At 37.9% G+C, this 18,052-nt stretch overlaps 1 protein-coding gene across 1 annotated transcript in view; it reads right to left on the bottom strand.

Annotated features, from left to right (window-relative positions):
• Window positions 1-18,052, bottom strand: part of CNTNAP2 (contactin associated protein 2) — a 1,643,722-nt gene that overhangs the window by 1,344,360 nt on the left and 281,310 nt on the right. The window contains exon 4 of the mRNA XM_068972445.1: window positions 16,001-16,148. Within this exon, the coding sequence (XP_068828546.1) occupies window positions 16,001-16,148 (148 nt within the window). The remainder of the gene's footprint in view (window positions 1-16,000; window positions 16,149-18,052) is intronic.

Raw genomic sequence — 18,052 nt, 5'->3', positions numbered from 1 at the left:
CGGGTCATTTTCCCTTGCAATACTGATGTTGATAAGGTGATAAAGCAGTGTTTCCCATTGGTACGACATACATAGGGGATTGATCTCTATAAGTTCAGTATAATACTGTGACTAATACCTTCATCAATATTAAGTCTAAGCAAATTTCAGCATGCAGAATATACTTTCTGTACATAGCAGGCACTAAAATATAGAAGAAAAATTAAATCAATTCTAAAAATGTATCTATTTTCTTATCTCCAAGTGACTAACAATATAATGAATCAATTACAGTTGGTGACAAACACTATCTGTACTTGCAGTTCTCAGCTAGGGGTGGGGGGTAGACAATTTAGCCCCGCACCCCCAGGAGACATTAACTAATGTCTGGTGTCAATTTTGGTGGTCAAAACTGGAGGAGGCAAGACGTGCAAACAGCATCTAATGCATAGAATACAAGGATGCTGCTTAATATTCTGTTTGCAATGAGCAGGACGTCCTCTTTCCTGCCACGTCCAACAGTGAATTATCTGGCCCAAACATCAACAGTGTCAAGGATGAGAGACTTGGATCTATACTGATATTCTCTGCTGCCAGAGTATAAAATATGATTTGCTTTAAAACATTCATTATTTTATTTCAGAAATATTTTTAAAAGTAAGTAAAAAGAAAATAGAGAATAAGTGCCACACACTAGAAAAACTGAAGGCAATGAGGCGATTTAGAGTGACATTGGAAGGTCAAGTGAGAGACGGAGGAGATTCTACCATCACGCTGAACGGTTTGGGGCCAAGACGAGAATGAGTCTACACTGTTGCGTGATGAAGGGGGGAAACACAATGTTCTCTCCAGTCATCTTATGACCTTGAATTGAGTGCCTCCTCGGTAGCATGGTTTTCAATGAATTTGTGTCTCATTTTACCTTAAACATGGCTGATGAAAGCTCAGCTGGACAATGTCTCGAAACTCCTTTTTCTGCTGCAGCCCTCAGACCTGCTTCTGTACCTCTCGCTGGGTTGCGTTGCAATGATCACTGCAGCTGCTCTCTGAATGCTGACTCCAGTGTTAGTAAATATGCATTATTTTGGGTCAACTAATACCATCCCCTGTAACTGATGGACATAATGTGTCTGAATTTGGAGTAGAGGTTAATCAGAGGGGCCACTGAACCAGTTGTACTCAAATACTTGTAACAGTAAATTCAGTCACCCTTTCACCTTATCCTGAACAACACAGGAAAGCCTTATAAAATGCTATCAGGACAGGAATGATCTTTTTAATTTAAACACAGTGCCATTGGAAAGAGGATTTCCACCCCCACCCCCACCCCTGCCCCAAGCACTGGAACATTTTCATTTCAAAGTAATTGTAAGAAGGTACTTGTCCAATCTCTAGATTTATTTGTATGGTACACAAATGCAGTTGCTAGAGAGTTTAAAATAGCACAAACTAAATATATACAACCTGATAAACAGTAGCTTAACTACAGGGAAGAACACTGCTTGAGGTTTTGCATGCTGTTGATTTGACCAAGTCTGGTAATTAATACAATCCATGTGGTGATATTTGGATTCTATGGTTAAATCACATTTATACAAATAAAGGTTTTATCCAGAGCGTAATTTTACCATAACTTTAAGAAACAAGTAATCGAGAGACTTTACTATAAGACCTAAAATTAAGGCCCAATAGTATGTACACTGACACCTAGGAAAAATGAGAAGGGTGTCAGATAATTCAGATAACCTGACACCAAGTTCACCTCACACCCTGCTCCCATGTGTAAGGTCCCCCAGCCCAGACTGTTCCCTTGGCTCAGGGATGAGGCATCAAAGTGAAAGTGTTAGCCACTCCTTCTGGTCTGACTCTGCAACCCCGTGGACTGTAGCCCACCAGGCTCCTCGGTCTATGGGATTTTCCAAGCAAAAATACTGGAGTGGGTTGCCATGCCCTTCTCCAGGGGATCTTCCTGACCCAGGGGTGAGGCACAGTTCCTACTTATTTCTGAGCATTAAGGTTATGAAACCTTCATTCGGCACCTCAATAATTACCTAGCTTAAGAATTATTTTTCAGGGAGCCATGAATATAAACCAGAGAAACTAAAGCAACCTAAAAAGGGATATACTATTCAAACCATTCTACAGATGAAGACTTTCCTCCTAGAAAAGGTAATTATCTGGCAGAGCTTCCAGGTACCATAATTGGAATGTTTAAGAAATTGGAGCAGTCAGCTGCCATCATTCTTCCTTAAGACCATTTCCCCAGGAACTGGAAATGAAGTGAATCATAGGACAGCTTCTTTACCTTCTCCCAAAACAATCATGAAAGGCTGAGAAGATCAATATGACATTATTTGGAGTATAAGAAAATATCGGGTTGGCCAAAAAGCTCATTTCAACTTTTCTGTTACCTCCTTTGGACAAACTTGAATGAACTTTTTGGCCAATCCAATACTACATATGTTTTCCATCAGAATAGGAGTATAAAAAGGAAAACTGTGATAATTCTCAAGTCTAGGTATAAATGATTGGACACTAGTTTAATAAGAATAAATAATCAAATGTTTTAAAATGACTGATTTCTATTTTTTTAAGTGATATGTTCAAGTAATTGGGATTGTTAGAATTATAAAAGTCAGCTTATTAAATGATTATTTTATTATATTATTACTTTCAATTCATGAAGGTGATAATTGCCAATTTAAATATTTGTTCTTCTCTCCCCCTCGCTAAGCTAACTTAAATAGAGATAAGTCAGACTAACAACTCAGGAATAGAAAATGAATTAAAAAAAAATTCTTAGTTTATATTTGCAACACTTTAAATTTTACTTCTTCCCTTGTGTCAGACAAGAATTGTAAGAGAAATATTGATTAACTATATAACTGTAGCTTGGATTTTAATGCTGTTTGCAATTACCTAACATATATAAGAATTAACATTTATGTAAAAAGGAGTTAAAAGGTCTCAGGAGCTGAGATTTTCTTGGAAATACACTAAGGTTGATAAACATTCTGCACCAAAAAATGCAAAGAAAGGTTGAGTTGTATTGTTTTCAAGTTGTCCTTAAATGCGTAAATTTTGACAGTTACTTAAATTTTCCTACTGGACATTAGGGATATGCAATATTGTTGAGATATTTTTCTTGCTAAATATCTCCTTTTATATGTTCTTACAGTGAAAACCAATGAGAATGTTTGTAGTCACTGAAATCTACAAATAATATTTTATGTAGGTCACCACTGTGATTATAAAAAGTCCTAGTGAGTAGAGAAGAAGAAAAGAATAATCAATAAGAGGGGTGAGGTATCAAATGTCAGAGAGGAAGCGATGCTCTAGACTGCTTTGCAGGATTCCTACCTCTGCAATGAACTCCCTTATGCAAATCACATAAATCTGTTAGTTTTGGCTTCCTCATTAGTAAAATAAGGAATTGGGCTGGAGGTCTCTTGGGAAGTTTTTCAAGTTCTGGTAGAGCACACATACATATCTTTGTTTCAATCAAAATGCCTCATTTGTAAATCACACTGAAGCATGGTTATTTTCATCATTTTATTATCTTCAGCAAGTTATAAAATATTATGCTTTGCTTTAATATGCTTATTTTTTTCTTGGAAAATTATCTTATGAAAAGAATTTTGGACTAACATTTTCAATAAAAATATATCATTTCTTATTCCACAATAGAAGTATAGGATTATTCCTAATTTGGGGCTGCAAACATGGGTCTGACCATATGTTATTTGGTACTAAGAATTTTAGTTTTTTTTTAAATCAACATTGTTGATTTTATATGTGAACTCTGAAAATTCTCGAGGGTAAGTTTAAAGTTAGATTTTGAAGTAAGCAATACCAGAAATATCTGTTTCTAAACCAGTGACTTACTAAATATTTTTCCAAAATATGAACCAGCTGTCATTTGTGACTGCCTTGTACTTAGAGTAGAATGCTACGCCTGCTACGCCTTCTCACTGAACAGATTCAACAGTATCTTGCAAGTAAATAAATTACACTGGAAAAAATTAATTAAATGCTGAAAGCGTGCATCTCCATAGACATGAAAAATGAGAATGCATTTCTTTGGTTTTCATAAGGTAAATTTCCTTCCAAGGCAAATGTCACCCTCAAATGTCAATCTACAAATGAGACTCACTAAGTACCTGACTTTTTACTACATAAAATGATGATACTTGTTATGTTTTTTATCTATACTTTTACATTGTTAAAAAAGTAAAGACCATGACACAAATGATCCAGTACATTTTCACCAACTCAACAAATATCAGACAGCTGCAAGAATGATCAGTAGCGATATTATCACCAGTGAGGTGACCCGCAGCTGTTACTGAGTTGCTAAGTTGTGTCCAACTCTTTGCAACCCCATGGACTGCAGCATTCCAGGGCCTCAATTCTCTACTATCTCTCAGAGTTTGCTCAAATTCATGTCCAGACCCACAATTAGATATATACAGTCTATTTCAAAGTATCTCAATTCTAGTTTGAAATACGACCTACTTTTTAAAGAATGGAATAACACTAATTTCACTTCTCTTAATAACAAGACGATTTCAGGTTATACACAGCAAATGCATTTATTTTTATCTAATTACACACAAGCTAAAGATGACAGCATGTCCTTGCATATATAATATATTTGCATGACAATTTAAATTATCTCTTTACTATGTGTAACTTGACTTTGATAGCTATTAAATCTATTTCTAAGAGATTTTTTTGATGTGGAACATTTTAAAAGTTTTTATATAATTTGTTACAGTACTTCTGTTTAATCTTTTAGCCTTGTGGGTGGAACCTGCAGCCCTGCACTGGAAGGCCAAGTCCTAACCACTGGGCAGTCAGTGCAGTCCCTATTAAATCTATGTTTATATTTCTGGAAAAGGAAATGGCAAACCACTCCAGTATCCTTGCCTGGAAAATTCTATGGACAGAGGACCCGGGTAGGCTGCAGTCCATGGGGTTGCAAAGAGTCGGGCACCACTAAGCAACTAACACTTTATTAATTTACTTTCATTTACACATTACTCAATATAAAATTCAAGTAAATTAATGAGTGTGATATTCTTCCTTCTGATGCTAAACTATTCATATTTCTAATCCGTGAAGCAGCCTCATGAAATTGTGCTTTAAGGTAACTTTAAATAGAAATAAAACAAAGTCTAGAAATGTTTAACTAGAGAAATACTGAAATACTGAGTTTTTAAGACTCTTTTGGTACATCTATTAAGATATTCAATTTAGCAATTATTTCAACATTCTGTGGGCCCCTGGAGCACCATTCAATATGATGTATATAACAGAATCATACTCTGTTCAACCAATGAAAGAATCTATACACCATCAAACAGTAATCAATTTTCACTGAGGGAATAAATTAGGTCTGTATCATTTAGCGCAGACATTAGTTCAGTTCAGCAAACATAAATTGTATGCTGGGAATGTACTAATTAGCGGAATGCAAATGACAGCTAAGATGACTCTCTGCCCTCTCCCCTCCAATATCTTACAGTCTGCTATATTTTGGAATGTTTTGACAAATATCAAATGTTTGATAAATAAATACCAGAAATATTTATTAGGTTGGTGCAAAAGTAAGTGTAATTTTGCATTGCTGAACTTTGCCAGTTGATAAAGGAATATATTCTTAAATAAACATATTTATGTTGTACAGCATTTTAATGCTCATTTCTTGCTTGTTTTTTTTTTTTTTTTGTTAATGACATTACTTGCTGTGTATTTTACATTTATTTATACTAGGGAAATGGTGTTAGACAAAAAGCAAATTTGAGTGATTTTTTTATTTGAGTTCAAAAATGGGTCATAAAGTAGCAAAGATAACTTGCAACATCAACAACTCATTTGGCCCAGGAATTGTTAATGAACATATAGTGCAATGGTGATTCAAGAAGTGTTGCACAGGAAACAAGAGTTTTGAAGATGAGAAGCTCAGTGGCCAGCCATTGAAAGTCAACAACAATGAAATGAGAGGCTCCTTGAAGCTGATCCTCTTAAAACTACACGAGACTTTGCCAAAGAACTCAACATCAATCATTCTGTGGTGGTTTGGCATTTGAAGCAAATTGAAAAGATGAAAAATATCGATAAATGGGTACCTCCTGAGCTCACCAAAGGAAAAAAAAAAATGTCCTTTTGAAATACTTTCTCTTATTCTATCCAACAACAATGAACCATTTCTTGACTGGATTGTGACACGTGACAAAAAGTGGATTTTATACAACAACCAGCAACAACTAGCTCAGTGGTTGGACTGAGAAGAAGCTCCAAAGCAATTCCCAAAGACAAACTTGCACTAAAAAAAGGTCACAATCACTGTTTGGTGGTTTGTTGCCTGTCTGATCCACCACAGCTTTCTGAATCCCAGTGAAACCATTATATCTGAGAAGTATGCTCAGCAAATTGATGAAATGCACCAAAAACTGCAATGCCTGCAGCCAGCATTTGTTCAGTAGAAAGGACCCAAGTCTTCTCCGCAACAATGCCTGACGGCATATTACACAAGCAATGCTTCAAAAGTTGAACGAACTAGGCTACAGAGTTTTGCCTCATCTGCCATATTCACCTGCCCTCTGTCAACTGACTACCACTTCTTCAAGCCGTCTTGGCAATTTTTTGCAGGGAAAATCCTTCCACAACCAGCAGGTGGCAGAAAATGTTTCCCAAGAGTTTGTCAAACCCCAAAGCACAAATTTTTCTATGCTACAAGAACAAACAAACTTATTTCTCATTGGCAGAAATGTGTTGATTGTAATGGTTCCTATTTTGTTTGATAAAGATATGTTGAAACTGAAACTGAAGTTGCTCAGTCGTGTCCGACTCTTTGTGATCCCATGGACTGTAGCCTACCAGGCTCCTCAGTCCATGGAATTTTCCAGGCAAAAGTACTGGAGTGGGTTGCCATTTTTCTTCTCCAGGGGATCTTCCCAAAGATATGTTAGAGCCTAGTTATAATGATCTGATGCAAACAGCCATCTCAGTGGAAAAGACCCTGATTCTGGGAAAGATTGAGGACAGGAGGAGAAGGGGACAACTGAAGATGAGGTGGTTGGATGGCATCACCTACTCCATGGACAGGAGTCTCAGCAAACTCCCGGAGATAGTGAAGGACCAAGAAGCCTGCCACGCTGCAGTCCATGGTGCTGAAAAGAGTTGGACACGACCGAGCAACTGAATGACGATGTAATGATTTAAAATTCATGCTCTGAAATCACAAGTACATTTGCACCAACCTAATACATAGTATAATAGACTATGTTGAAAAAATGATGTGGTTCGTTATGGAAATTCAGAGAAATCTTGTTGGAAATCAGATTTCAGCTGAATCTTGGAGGATAAGACAAATTGATCAGAATGATGGAGAGGGAGGATACTTTGAGTGAATGCAAATTACAGAAGCAGGTCAGATACTCAGAAAACAGGACAGTTTGTATAGCGGAGCATAGCGTACAACATGGAAACGACACGATGTAGCAGCAGAGGTAATAGGAAGGGCCCTGTATTTCAAGCTAACAACTTAGACTTTATAGGTAGGCTCGTAAAGAGCTTTAAGCAGCGGGGTGATAGGATCTGATCTGCATTCTAGATTTTAAATTAGTAGAATGCTTTACAAATAGAATTCAACAAATGCTAATGAGATAGGTGAATCTGTGTGATGATACACTGATTCCCAAAATTTAAACTTCATGAGTGTATGTGTATGTATGTATATGTGTGTGTGAGGAACACAACAATACAAGCATTATGCAAAATGAAACATTTAACGTAAACAGGAAAACATGGGTTGACATTCAGAAGTATTTCTTATTTTTCTGCCCAACTACACTGATCTTCATGGAAATTCTTACTTATCTTAATGAATAAATACTGCACTGGGTTGAGTTACATTTCTCCCAAACACATAACCACCAAGAAAGTCAAAATGTGTCCTTACTTGGAAATAGGGTCTTTGCAGAGGTAATCAGTTCCTTCAAGATGAAGTCATACTGGGTAAGAGTGACTCCAAAGACTGATGTCCTTGTAAGACAGCCAAGTGAAGACACAGAGATAGAAATACAGAGGGAAGATGGTCATGTGAAGGCACAGAGACGGACACACAGAGGCAAGACAGCCATGTAAAGATACCGAGACATAAACACATAGAGATAAGATACCCAGGTGAAGATACAGAGACAGGCACACAGAGGCAAGACAGCCATGTGAAGACAGAGGCAGGCAGTGGAATGAAGCAGCAACAGGTCACAGTACACCAAGAACTGCTGAAACCACCAGACGCTAGGAAGACTGATGCTTACGCGGAAGCTCCGATAGTTTGGCCACCTGATGCGAAGAGCCAACTCATCGGAAAAAGACCCTGATGCTGGGAAAGACTGAAGGCAGAAGAAGAAAGGGACAACAGAGGACGAGATGGTTGGATGGCATCACTGACTCGATGGACATGAGTGTGAATAAGCTCTGGGAGTTGGTGACGGACAGGGAAGCCTGGCGTGCGGCAGTCCATGGGGTCGCAAAGAGTTGGACACCACTGAGCTACTAAACGCCACCACCACCATCAGATGCTAGGGGAGAGGTATGGGTCAGTTACTCCCTCTGAGTCTCCAGACAGAAACAACTATGCTAACACCTTAATTCCAGACTTATGTCTCCAGAAGCATGAGAGAATAAATTTCTGTTGTCCTAAGCTACAGTTTATAGTATTATTTTACAACAGCCCTTGGAACCTAATATATACACACATGGCAGCATCTCCTGTCCAGGCTGCAAGGGCTCTAGGGGAGTCGACCGTGGTCCCAAGAAGAGGATATTCCCATTAGCACAGCATGAAGAAGATAAAACACTGTCTCCTACTATTGTATTTGGCATCTCTTCATATGCCTTGCTCCCCGTCTGGCACTTATTTTCCACCTGGATTTGCATGGGGAAATATTTACAGGCTTTATTAGTTATTCATCCATACTGAATGCATATATAAAAATTACCTTGATTTTTGTGTACCCTGATTTGCCTTACTTTTATGGAGACTCTGGTTAAAAGCTAATTCAATATGTGCTATAAAAAATGCTCAGTATTTTAATCAATACACCATGCAGGGCTTTTGTAAGATGAATGTTTGAGTGTTTCAGCCATAACTGATTTTTTAAAGTTATTAGACTGAGACCTCTCCCTTCGGCTTCATGCAGTCCCTTCGGTACAGAGTAAGAAGATTAGCATCAGTGTTTGGGGAGCAAGCTTACTGAGTCAGAAGACATGAGGAATATCATTAAGTTTTTAAAATAACAGCATGCACTTGTTTCAACTAAATTTGAGGGGAAACCAAATGTAGAGGGAGCAGAATGATTTAAAATGAATCTAAATTCATTGAAGTTGGAACACATACTATCATCAAGACAAGTCAGGAAACAAAAACAGCAGAGGTCCTAGACGCTTAAAAGCAGTGGCCTGGAACTAAGCTTCCTTCACCTGGAAGAGAGTGAACTTCTTACTTTCAACCTTAAGAAGCACCTAATTTCTCAGATGACAGAGTGATTGTGGAAAGACTGCAGAGAAGAAAGTTGACAAATACAACAGGAATTACAGTAGGTATACACTCCCACAGAAGCAGCAATCTATTGATGTTTCTTCTTCTCTAGTTCTGGCAAACTTGGAAGGAAAAGAACACCCCTATTCCCTAACCTGCAGGTATAAGACAGATCTCAGACAAATCCCCTCAGGGATTTCTTTTTTTTTTTAATATAAATTTATTTATTTAAATTGGAGGTTAATTACAATATTGTATTGGTTTTGCCATACATCAACATGAATCCACCACAGGTATACACGTGTTCCCCATCCTGAACCCCCCTCCTACCTCCCTCCCCAAACCATCCCTCTGGGTCATCCCAGTGCACCAGCCCCAAGCATCCAGTATCATGCATCAAATCTAGACTGGCAATTCGTTTCTTATATGATATTATACATGTTTCAATGTCATTCTCCCAAATCATCTCACCCTCTCCCTCTCCCACAGAGTCCAAAAGACTGTTCCATACATCTGTGTCTCTTTTGCTGTCTCGCATACAGGGTTATCGTTACCATCTTTCTAAATTCATTATATATGTGTTAGTATACTGTATCGGTGTTTTTCTTTCTGGCTTACTTCACTCTGTATAATAGGCTCCAGTTTCATCCACCTCATTAGAACTGATTCAAATGTATTCTTTTTAATGGCTGAGTAATACTCCATTGTGTACATGTACCACAGCTTTCTTATCCATTCATCTGCTGATGGACATCTAGGTTGTTTCCATGTCGTGGCTATTATAAATAGTGCTGCGATGAACATTGGGGCACGTGTCTCTTTCCATTCTGGTTTCCTCGGTGTGTATGCCCAGCAGTGGGATTGCTGGGTCATAAGGCAGTTCTATTTCCAGTTTTTTAAGGATTCTCCACACTATTCTCCATAGTGGCTGTACTAGTTTGTATTCCCACCAAAGTGTAAGAGGGTTCCCTTTTAGCCACACCCTCTCCAGCATTTATTGCTTGTAGACTTTTGGATCACAGCCATTCTGACTGGCATGAAATGGTGCTTCATTGTGGTTTTATTTGCATTTCTCTGATAATGAGTGATGTTGAGCATCTTTTCATGTGTTTCTTAGCTATCTGTATGTCTTCTTTGGAGAAATGTCTATTTAGTTCTTTGGCCCATTTTTTGATGGGGCCGTTTATTTTTCTGGGATTGAGCTGCAGGAGTTGCTTGTATATTTTTGAGATTAGTTGTTTGTCAGTTGCTTCATCTGCTATTATTTTCTCCCATTCTGAAAGCTGTCTTCTCACCTTGCTTATAGTTTCCTTTGTTGTGCAGAAGCTTTTAAGTTAAATTAGGTCCCATTTGTTTATTTTTGCTTTTATTTCCAATATTCTGGGAGATGGATCATAGAGGATCCTGCTATGATGTATGTCGGAGAGTGTTTTGCCTATGTTCTCCTCTAGGAGTTTTATAGTTTCTGGTCTTACGTTAAGATCTTTAATCCATTTTGAATTTATTTTTGTGTATGGTGTTAGAAATGGAAGGCCCAGAGATAAATTCACACACCTATGGACACCTTATCTTTGACAAAGGAGGCAAGAATATACAATAGATTAAAGACAATCTCTTTAATAAGTGGTGCTGGGAAAACTGGCCAACCACTTGTAAAAGAATGAAACTAGAACACTTTCTAACACCATACACAAGAACAAACTCAAAAGGGATTTCTTAGAAGATGAGAAAAATCATTCCTTTTCCATGGGAGTGATGCAAGCCTAGTTTCTCCTTGCTGGACCCTGGCAGGACTACTATTTTTAAAAGGGCAAAATATGAGTGTTTCTGATTGAAATTTTCCCTGTCAAAGATCCACAATTTCCTATCACTGAAACCTTAAACAAAGCCCTTGAGACAAATCAATGGTCCAATAAATGAAAAAAATAAAATAGAAAGCCATCTAAGGGTCCACTGTAGTCTGAATTCCAAAACAGATAAATTTGTAACACAGTAACCTTGGAAACACTTCCATTAATAAATATGTTTAACACATCATTTTCTTATTACAGACATGTATTTTTTCTTGGAAAAAGACTTAAGTATATTTTACATTCTTCATACATAGATGTATGAGAAATAATGGGAACTGGATATTAGTTTGAAAAATCACCTGGTTAGAAAAATAACTTGGAGAAGGAAATGGCAACCCACTCCAGTTTTCTTTCCTGGAAATCCCATGAACAAAGGAGCTTGGAGAGCTATAGTCCATCATGGGGTTGCAAAAGAGTAGGACAAGACTGAGCGACTTCACTTTCACTTTTCACTTTCATGCATTGGAAAAGGAAATGGCAACCCACTCCCATGTTCTTGCCTGGAGAATTCCAGGGACAGGGGAGCCTGGTGGGCTGCCGTCTATGGGGTCACACAGAGTCGGGCACGACTGAAGCGACTTAGCAGCAGCAGCAGCAGCAGCAGCTCTATACCATGAAAAAATGTTTATAGCAATTCTATTGAAATAGCCAAAAACTGGAAACAACTCAGTGTTTATCAACATGAAATGAATACATAATTGTAGAATAAGCATACCACAAAATAATATTTAGGAAAATAAACAAATACTTCAGATAACAAAATGGGTAATTTTTCACAAATATTATTTTGAACTAAAGAAGTCAGAAGGGAAATAATGTGTATGTTATCATTTCATTTGTATGAGAATTTAAAATTTTAAAAAAAGACAGAAAAAAAAAACCAAAACAACCTTAATCTATGGGAATAAAAATCAGGTGAATTTAAGTAGTAGTAACTTAGACTGGTTCCAAATAGGAAAGGAGTACATCAAGGCTGTATATTGTCATCCTACTTATTTAACTTATATGCAGAGTACAGCAAGAGAAACACTAGGCTGGAAGAAGCACAAACTGGAATCAAGATTGCCAGGAGAAATATCAATAACTTCAGATATGCAGATGACACCACCCTTATGGCAGAAAGCGAAGAGGAACTAAAAAACCTCTTGATGAAAGTGAAAGAGGAGAGTGAAAAAGTTGGCTTAAAGCTCAAGATTCACAAAACAAAGATCATGGCATCTGGTCCCATCACTTCATGGCAAATAGATGGGGAAACAGTGTCAGACTTTCTTTTGGGGGGCTCAAAAATCATTGCAGATGGTGACTGCAGCCATGAAATTAAAAGATGCTTACTCCTTGAAAGGAAAGTTATGACCAACCTAGACTAGCATATTGAAAAGCAGAGACATTACTTTGCCAACAAAGGTCCGTCTAGTTAAAGATATGGAGTTCATTCATGGGGTTGTAATGACAGACACGACTGAGCGACTGAACTGAACTGAACTCAGAGAAGGTTGATGGCTGCTTCTGGGATGTCAATATAATTCGCTTATTGAGCTGGTGAACATCCCATCGAGTTTTTGTTAGAATTTAGGAATAGGAAAATAGCAGTGGTAGTGAGCCCTTGTTGTACCACCAGGATTTCTGGTTTCCCTTTCAGCTCGAGCACTCAGGCTATACATCTTTGGGCAAAATTTAACCCTCATAGTTTGCAGCCTAATAGACACTCAGTCAGATGAGTCGCTCAGTGGTGTCCGACTCTTTGTGACCCCATGGACTGCAGCGTGCCAGGCCTCCCTGTCCATCACCAACTCCCAAAGTTTACTCAACTTCATGTCCACTGAGTCGGTGATGCCATCCAGCCATCTCATCCTCTCTCGTCCCCTTCTATTCCTGCCTTCAGTCTTTCCCATCATCAGGGTCTTTTCAAATAAGTCAGCTCTTCACCATCAGGTGGCCAAAATATTGGAGTTTCAGCTTCAGAATTAGGCCTTCCAATGAACACCCAGGACTGATTTCCTTTAGGATGGACTGGTTGGATCTCCTTGCAGTCCAAGGGACTCTTAACAGTCTTCTCCAACACCACAGTTCAAAAGCATCAATTCTTCGGTGCTCAGCTTTCCTTATAGTCCAACTCTCACAGCCATACATGACCACTGGAATAGCCATAGCCTTGACTAGATAGATGGACCTTTGTTGGCAAAGTAATGTCTCTGCTTTTCAATATGCTATCTAGGTTGGTCATAACTCCTTCCAAGGAGTAAGTGCCTTTTAATGTCATGGCTGCAGTCACCATTTGCTGTGATTTTGGAGCCCCCCAAAATAAAGTCTTTCACTGTTTCGCCATCTATTTGCCATGAAGTGATGGGACCAGATGCCATGATCTTAGTTTTCTGAATGTTGAGCTTTAAGCCAACTTTTACACTTTCCTCTTTCACTTTCATAAAGAGGCTCTTTATTTCTTCTTCATTTTCTGCCATAAGGGTGGTGTCATCTGCATATCTGAGGTTATTGATATTTCTCCCGGCAATCTTGATTCCAGCTTGTGCTTCTTCCAGCCCAGTGTTTCTCATGATGTATCTCAGTAGATACCACTACTGGATCAATTGCTTCTTTTTCTCTCACACCATGTTTATCTTATTCACTGTGATACTACTAACATTGAGCATATTTCATAATCCATGAAGATTGCTCAATAAATAATTATTAATAGAATAGATTATACATAGCATGTTTCCATGGAGACTATTACTTCTTTTTCACTTGTTGAAAGCTGAACATGTTTCTTAGAAAATATGCTATGCAGACAAAAATATCATATATTTTTTTAGTCCTCCCATCTCGATGCTGACAGCTAGAATAACTGTGAACCCAGAGTTCTGTTCTTCCCTAATCTTCCCAGGTAGGTCAGTGGTAAAGACTCCACCTGCAAGGCAGAAGACCCGGGTTCATTCCCTGGGTTGGGAAGAGCCCCTGGAGGAGGAAATGGCAACTCACTCCAGTATTCTTGCAGAGTCAGACAGAATTCAAGGAATAAACACACACACATAAGAAATATGATTTGGTCATCATTATAGTTACTAAATTCATACAGAGGTAAAATTTTTATATAGTTTTTATTATAAACTATCAAATGTTTGGATACTTTTAATTAAGGTTTTCCATCAGGATATTTGGATTTTCTGATTGCAGTTAAGCTTTTGTTGTTATGGGTCTGTAGGCAATGGTGGGGGAAAGGCTAGTAGGAAATTCCTTCTTGAAGCTAATCTGATTCCCTATGCTGTGTGTATCCAGCCTCTCCTTTCCCCACCAATTAGAACAGGAAGAAAAGCTTCCTGGGAGGAGCGGACCATTTTACCAGACAATTCATATTCTAAAGCTAGTGTTAGGAGGAATTCCCTGGTGATCCACTGGTTAGGACTTGGCACTTTTACTGCCAAGGACACAGGTTTAGTCCTTGGTCAGAGAACTAAGATCCTGCAAGCCACACAGCACAGCCGACAATAAAAATAAAGCCAGTGTCTGCAAATCCTGTGTTTGCCAACTGAATGTGTACTACCCACTAGCCTCAAAAAGCCTCCAGTAGTCTTTACAGTAATCGTGTGTTAGTAATGCCTTCACAGAAGCAAATAGGCAAAGATCCATCTTTTCCAGAAGAAGCTACCATCAACCTCGGGCCTGAAAGGAGTTCCACAGATAATGTTTAGAAGAAACTGAGGTCACAATCAAGAAGATGAGTGGGCATAAAGATGAGGACAAGAAGGCTAGGCAGACAAGGCTGTTAAGAAGAAGAAATGAAGGTGTACAGGGCAGCACACGGAACTCCACTCAGTGCTCCCTGGTAAGCTAGATGGGAAGGAAATTCAACCCAAGAGGGGATATGTGCGTACCTATGGCTCATTCACTGTGCTGTGCAGCAGAAGGTGACACTGTAAAGCAGCCATACTCCCATATATATATATAATAAAAAAGGAGGAAGAAGAGGAGGAGAAAAGAAGCACCCTTAACAAAACTGGCTGAAAGAGACAGCAGAATGACAAGCCCTAAAAATCCATACCTTGAAATCATAGACATAGATGTGATGACTAAAAAAAATACAAAAAGATAATAAGAAACACAACTACAGGGAAAGAAACTCTTCGGGTAACCAAGGAAGGTTTTTAAAGGAACAAATAAAACTTACACACATATAAAATATAATTGACATCAAAACTCAGTGGTTGGTTTCAAAAGGACAAAAGGTGAAATTGAAGAGAACCAGAAGGAAGTTCTTAAGACTACTTTCAAAATCTATTCCAAAGAGTCAGAAAGATGGAGAAAAGCACAGGGTTCTACTTTTCAGATATTTCCTAAGACTTCAAGCATTTTTTTTAATAAGCTTTGCTGTGTTAGTACACTTAACAATAATCACTTCCTAAATCCTCTACTAAAGGTATTCTTAGTTTATTCTTATACGTGTGTTTGTGTAAAAATGTAAATATATATTTAAAACATATGACCAACTTTATATGTTTTTTATATAAAGATACATGGCAATTCACTGTCAGAGAAAGCAACTGAAATAATTCAAAATAATGAAATTACCAAGTAAATGAAGATGGCAAAACTCCACCACCAATTTCCACAGGATGGTACTTACAGTAAGAACAGCCATAGACCTCAATCCTGAGCCCAATGCGGCCTTCTCCATTCCAATCCAGAGGCACAAAGCGGACGTAGCGGGCAATGACCGGATGCTGTAAATCGTGCCGGACGACACTATCAGAGTTGACGTTCCCAGGAAATGCCTGGCAAAAAAAAAAAAAAAGAGAGATTTGAAAATTACAGGAAGATACTTTAGAAACCACCATGCACTCTATGTGCTAATATAAACTTAAACTGTATTTGCAATGGAGGTATTTTATATTCTCTAAACCATAAACAAATCGAAAAAAGCTTCCATACTTTCTTTATTTGAAAAACAGGGCCAATTGTAAATGCGAGCTAGGACAAAGTTTCCATGGGTTCTTGCATATATGGAAATGCACACACGTGTTAAAAGAATGAAACACTCTGACATACACTGTAGTATCCAGTAGACAATTATGAGTTCTATTATTTTACATTTAAACTATGCAGTAGACATTTTTCAAAACACACTCCAAACATATTTCTTGCTTTTTAAAAATCTTCTCTTCATGCCTACCCATGCCATCATCAGAAATTTAAAAAAACCTTTTCGACATTGAGTTTGGCAAAAAGAGCAACTGAATACACTGTGCAGAGATCAGGGACTTCTACATTTCATTAGCATAACTACATGTGAATGTATTTATTTCATATGTCTTATTCATGGAAGATTTTGTCAAGAATTGTTTGCCACAATTACTTTATGTTGAAAGGTCATATTGTCTATTTTTCATGGCAGAGAACAAAAGGATTTTCTTTGGTCATAGCCATCATTCCTCAGCAAACATTTATAAAACATTTACTGCATAATAAGCATTAACACAAGGTAATATGGGAAGCCCAGGAGTAAGGAAAGCCACCAATGCTACACTCAAAAAGAGTGAGCAATCTAATAACAGGAAAATGTCAATATAAAATCATAACTTAAAGTAAAGAAGATTTAAAGCAAGAGACCAATATTTTAGAATATGTCAAATAAATGAGAAATACATGTGTAAGCTATTTAAGACACGTTTTGTTGTTCTTGTTTAGTTTCTAAGTTGTGTCTGAGTTGATGACCTCATGCCCTATAGCCCTCCAGGCTCCACTGTCCATGGGCTCTCCGAAATAAGAACACTGGAGTGAGTGGCCATTTCCTTCTCCAGTTTTAAACATGAGCTGCCTTAATTTCATATACACATTCTAGCTGTCCGTATCTTAAATAACTTGAGTTTTTGGAAAGCTATATTCCACATGAGATCCCCTTTTATATTTTTAAAACAATGTCTTAAACATTGAAATAAAAAATTTAGAAAGAACACTGAACATTTTAAGTCATAACATGATACAACATAAGCACTATATTACATGGCTAATCTGCTGCATTCTTAACTGATATTTTGAATTTGTTTCTACATTAAATCAGGAGTTTTATCTCTTTTAAATGTATCTTTTACAACAACTTTTAAAAGACATAAAATTATTATGAAGCAAGTAAAAAGATACTTTCAATAAAGAGTATATAGTAGCTTTGAAACAGAAGGCTCTGGTTTAATTGCACACAAATACACGTATGCAAAAAGGTATGTTGAAATATTTCCTCAAGACTTAAACTACTCTTTAGAACATTCAGTCGGCTCCAATAATCTGCAAAATGGGTAATAGTCTGTGTCTGTCTGTGTGTGTCTGTGTGCACACACACGTGCCAGTGTTCAGTAACGTCCTACTATTTGCTATCCCATGGAACATGGCCTGCCAGGCTTCTCTGTCCATGGGATTTTTCCAGGCAAGAATACTGGAGTGGGTTGCCATTTCCTTCTCCAGGGGATCTTCCTGACCCACAGATGGAATCTATGTCTCCTGCACTGCAGGTGGATTCTTTACCAGCTGAGTCAGCAGGGAAGTCCTAATAGTCTATAACATATACAATTGCATGCTTCGGAAACTGAGCTATTCTTCAATAATGATCCCTACTGTGTTCTCCTTGGTTTTCCTGAAGCTGCTGTCTTAGCTAAAACGTTCACTCAGGTTTTTATCATTCATA

Source organism: Capricornis sumatraensis, chromosome 5 (assembly GCF_032405125.1).
Source record: "Capricornis sumatraensis isolate serow.1 chromosome 5, serow.2, whole genome shotgun sequence".
Lineage (NCBI taxonomy): Eukaryota > Metazoa > Chordata > Mammalia > Artiodactyla > Bovidae > Capricornis > Capricornis sumatraensis.
Note: the sequence above shows the minus strand (reverse complement) of the source record. Positions and strands in the feature narration are given on the sequence as shown.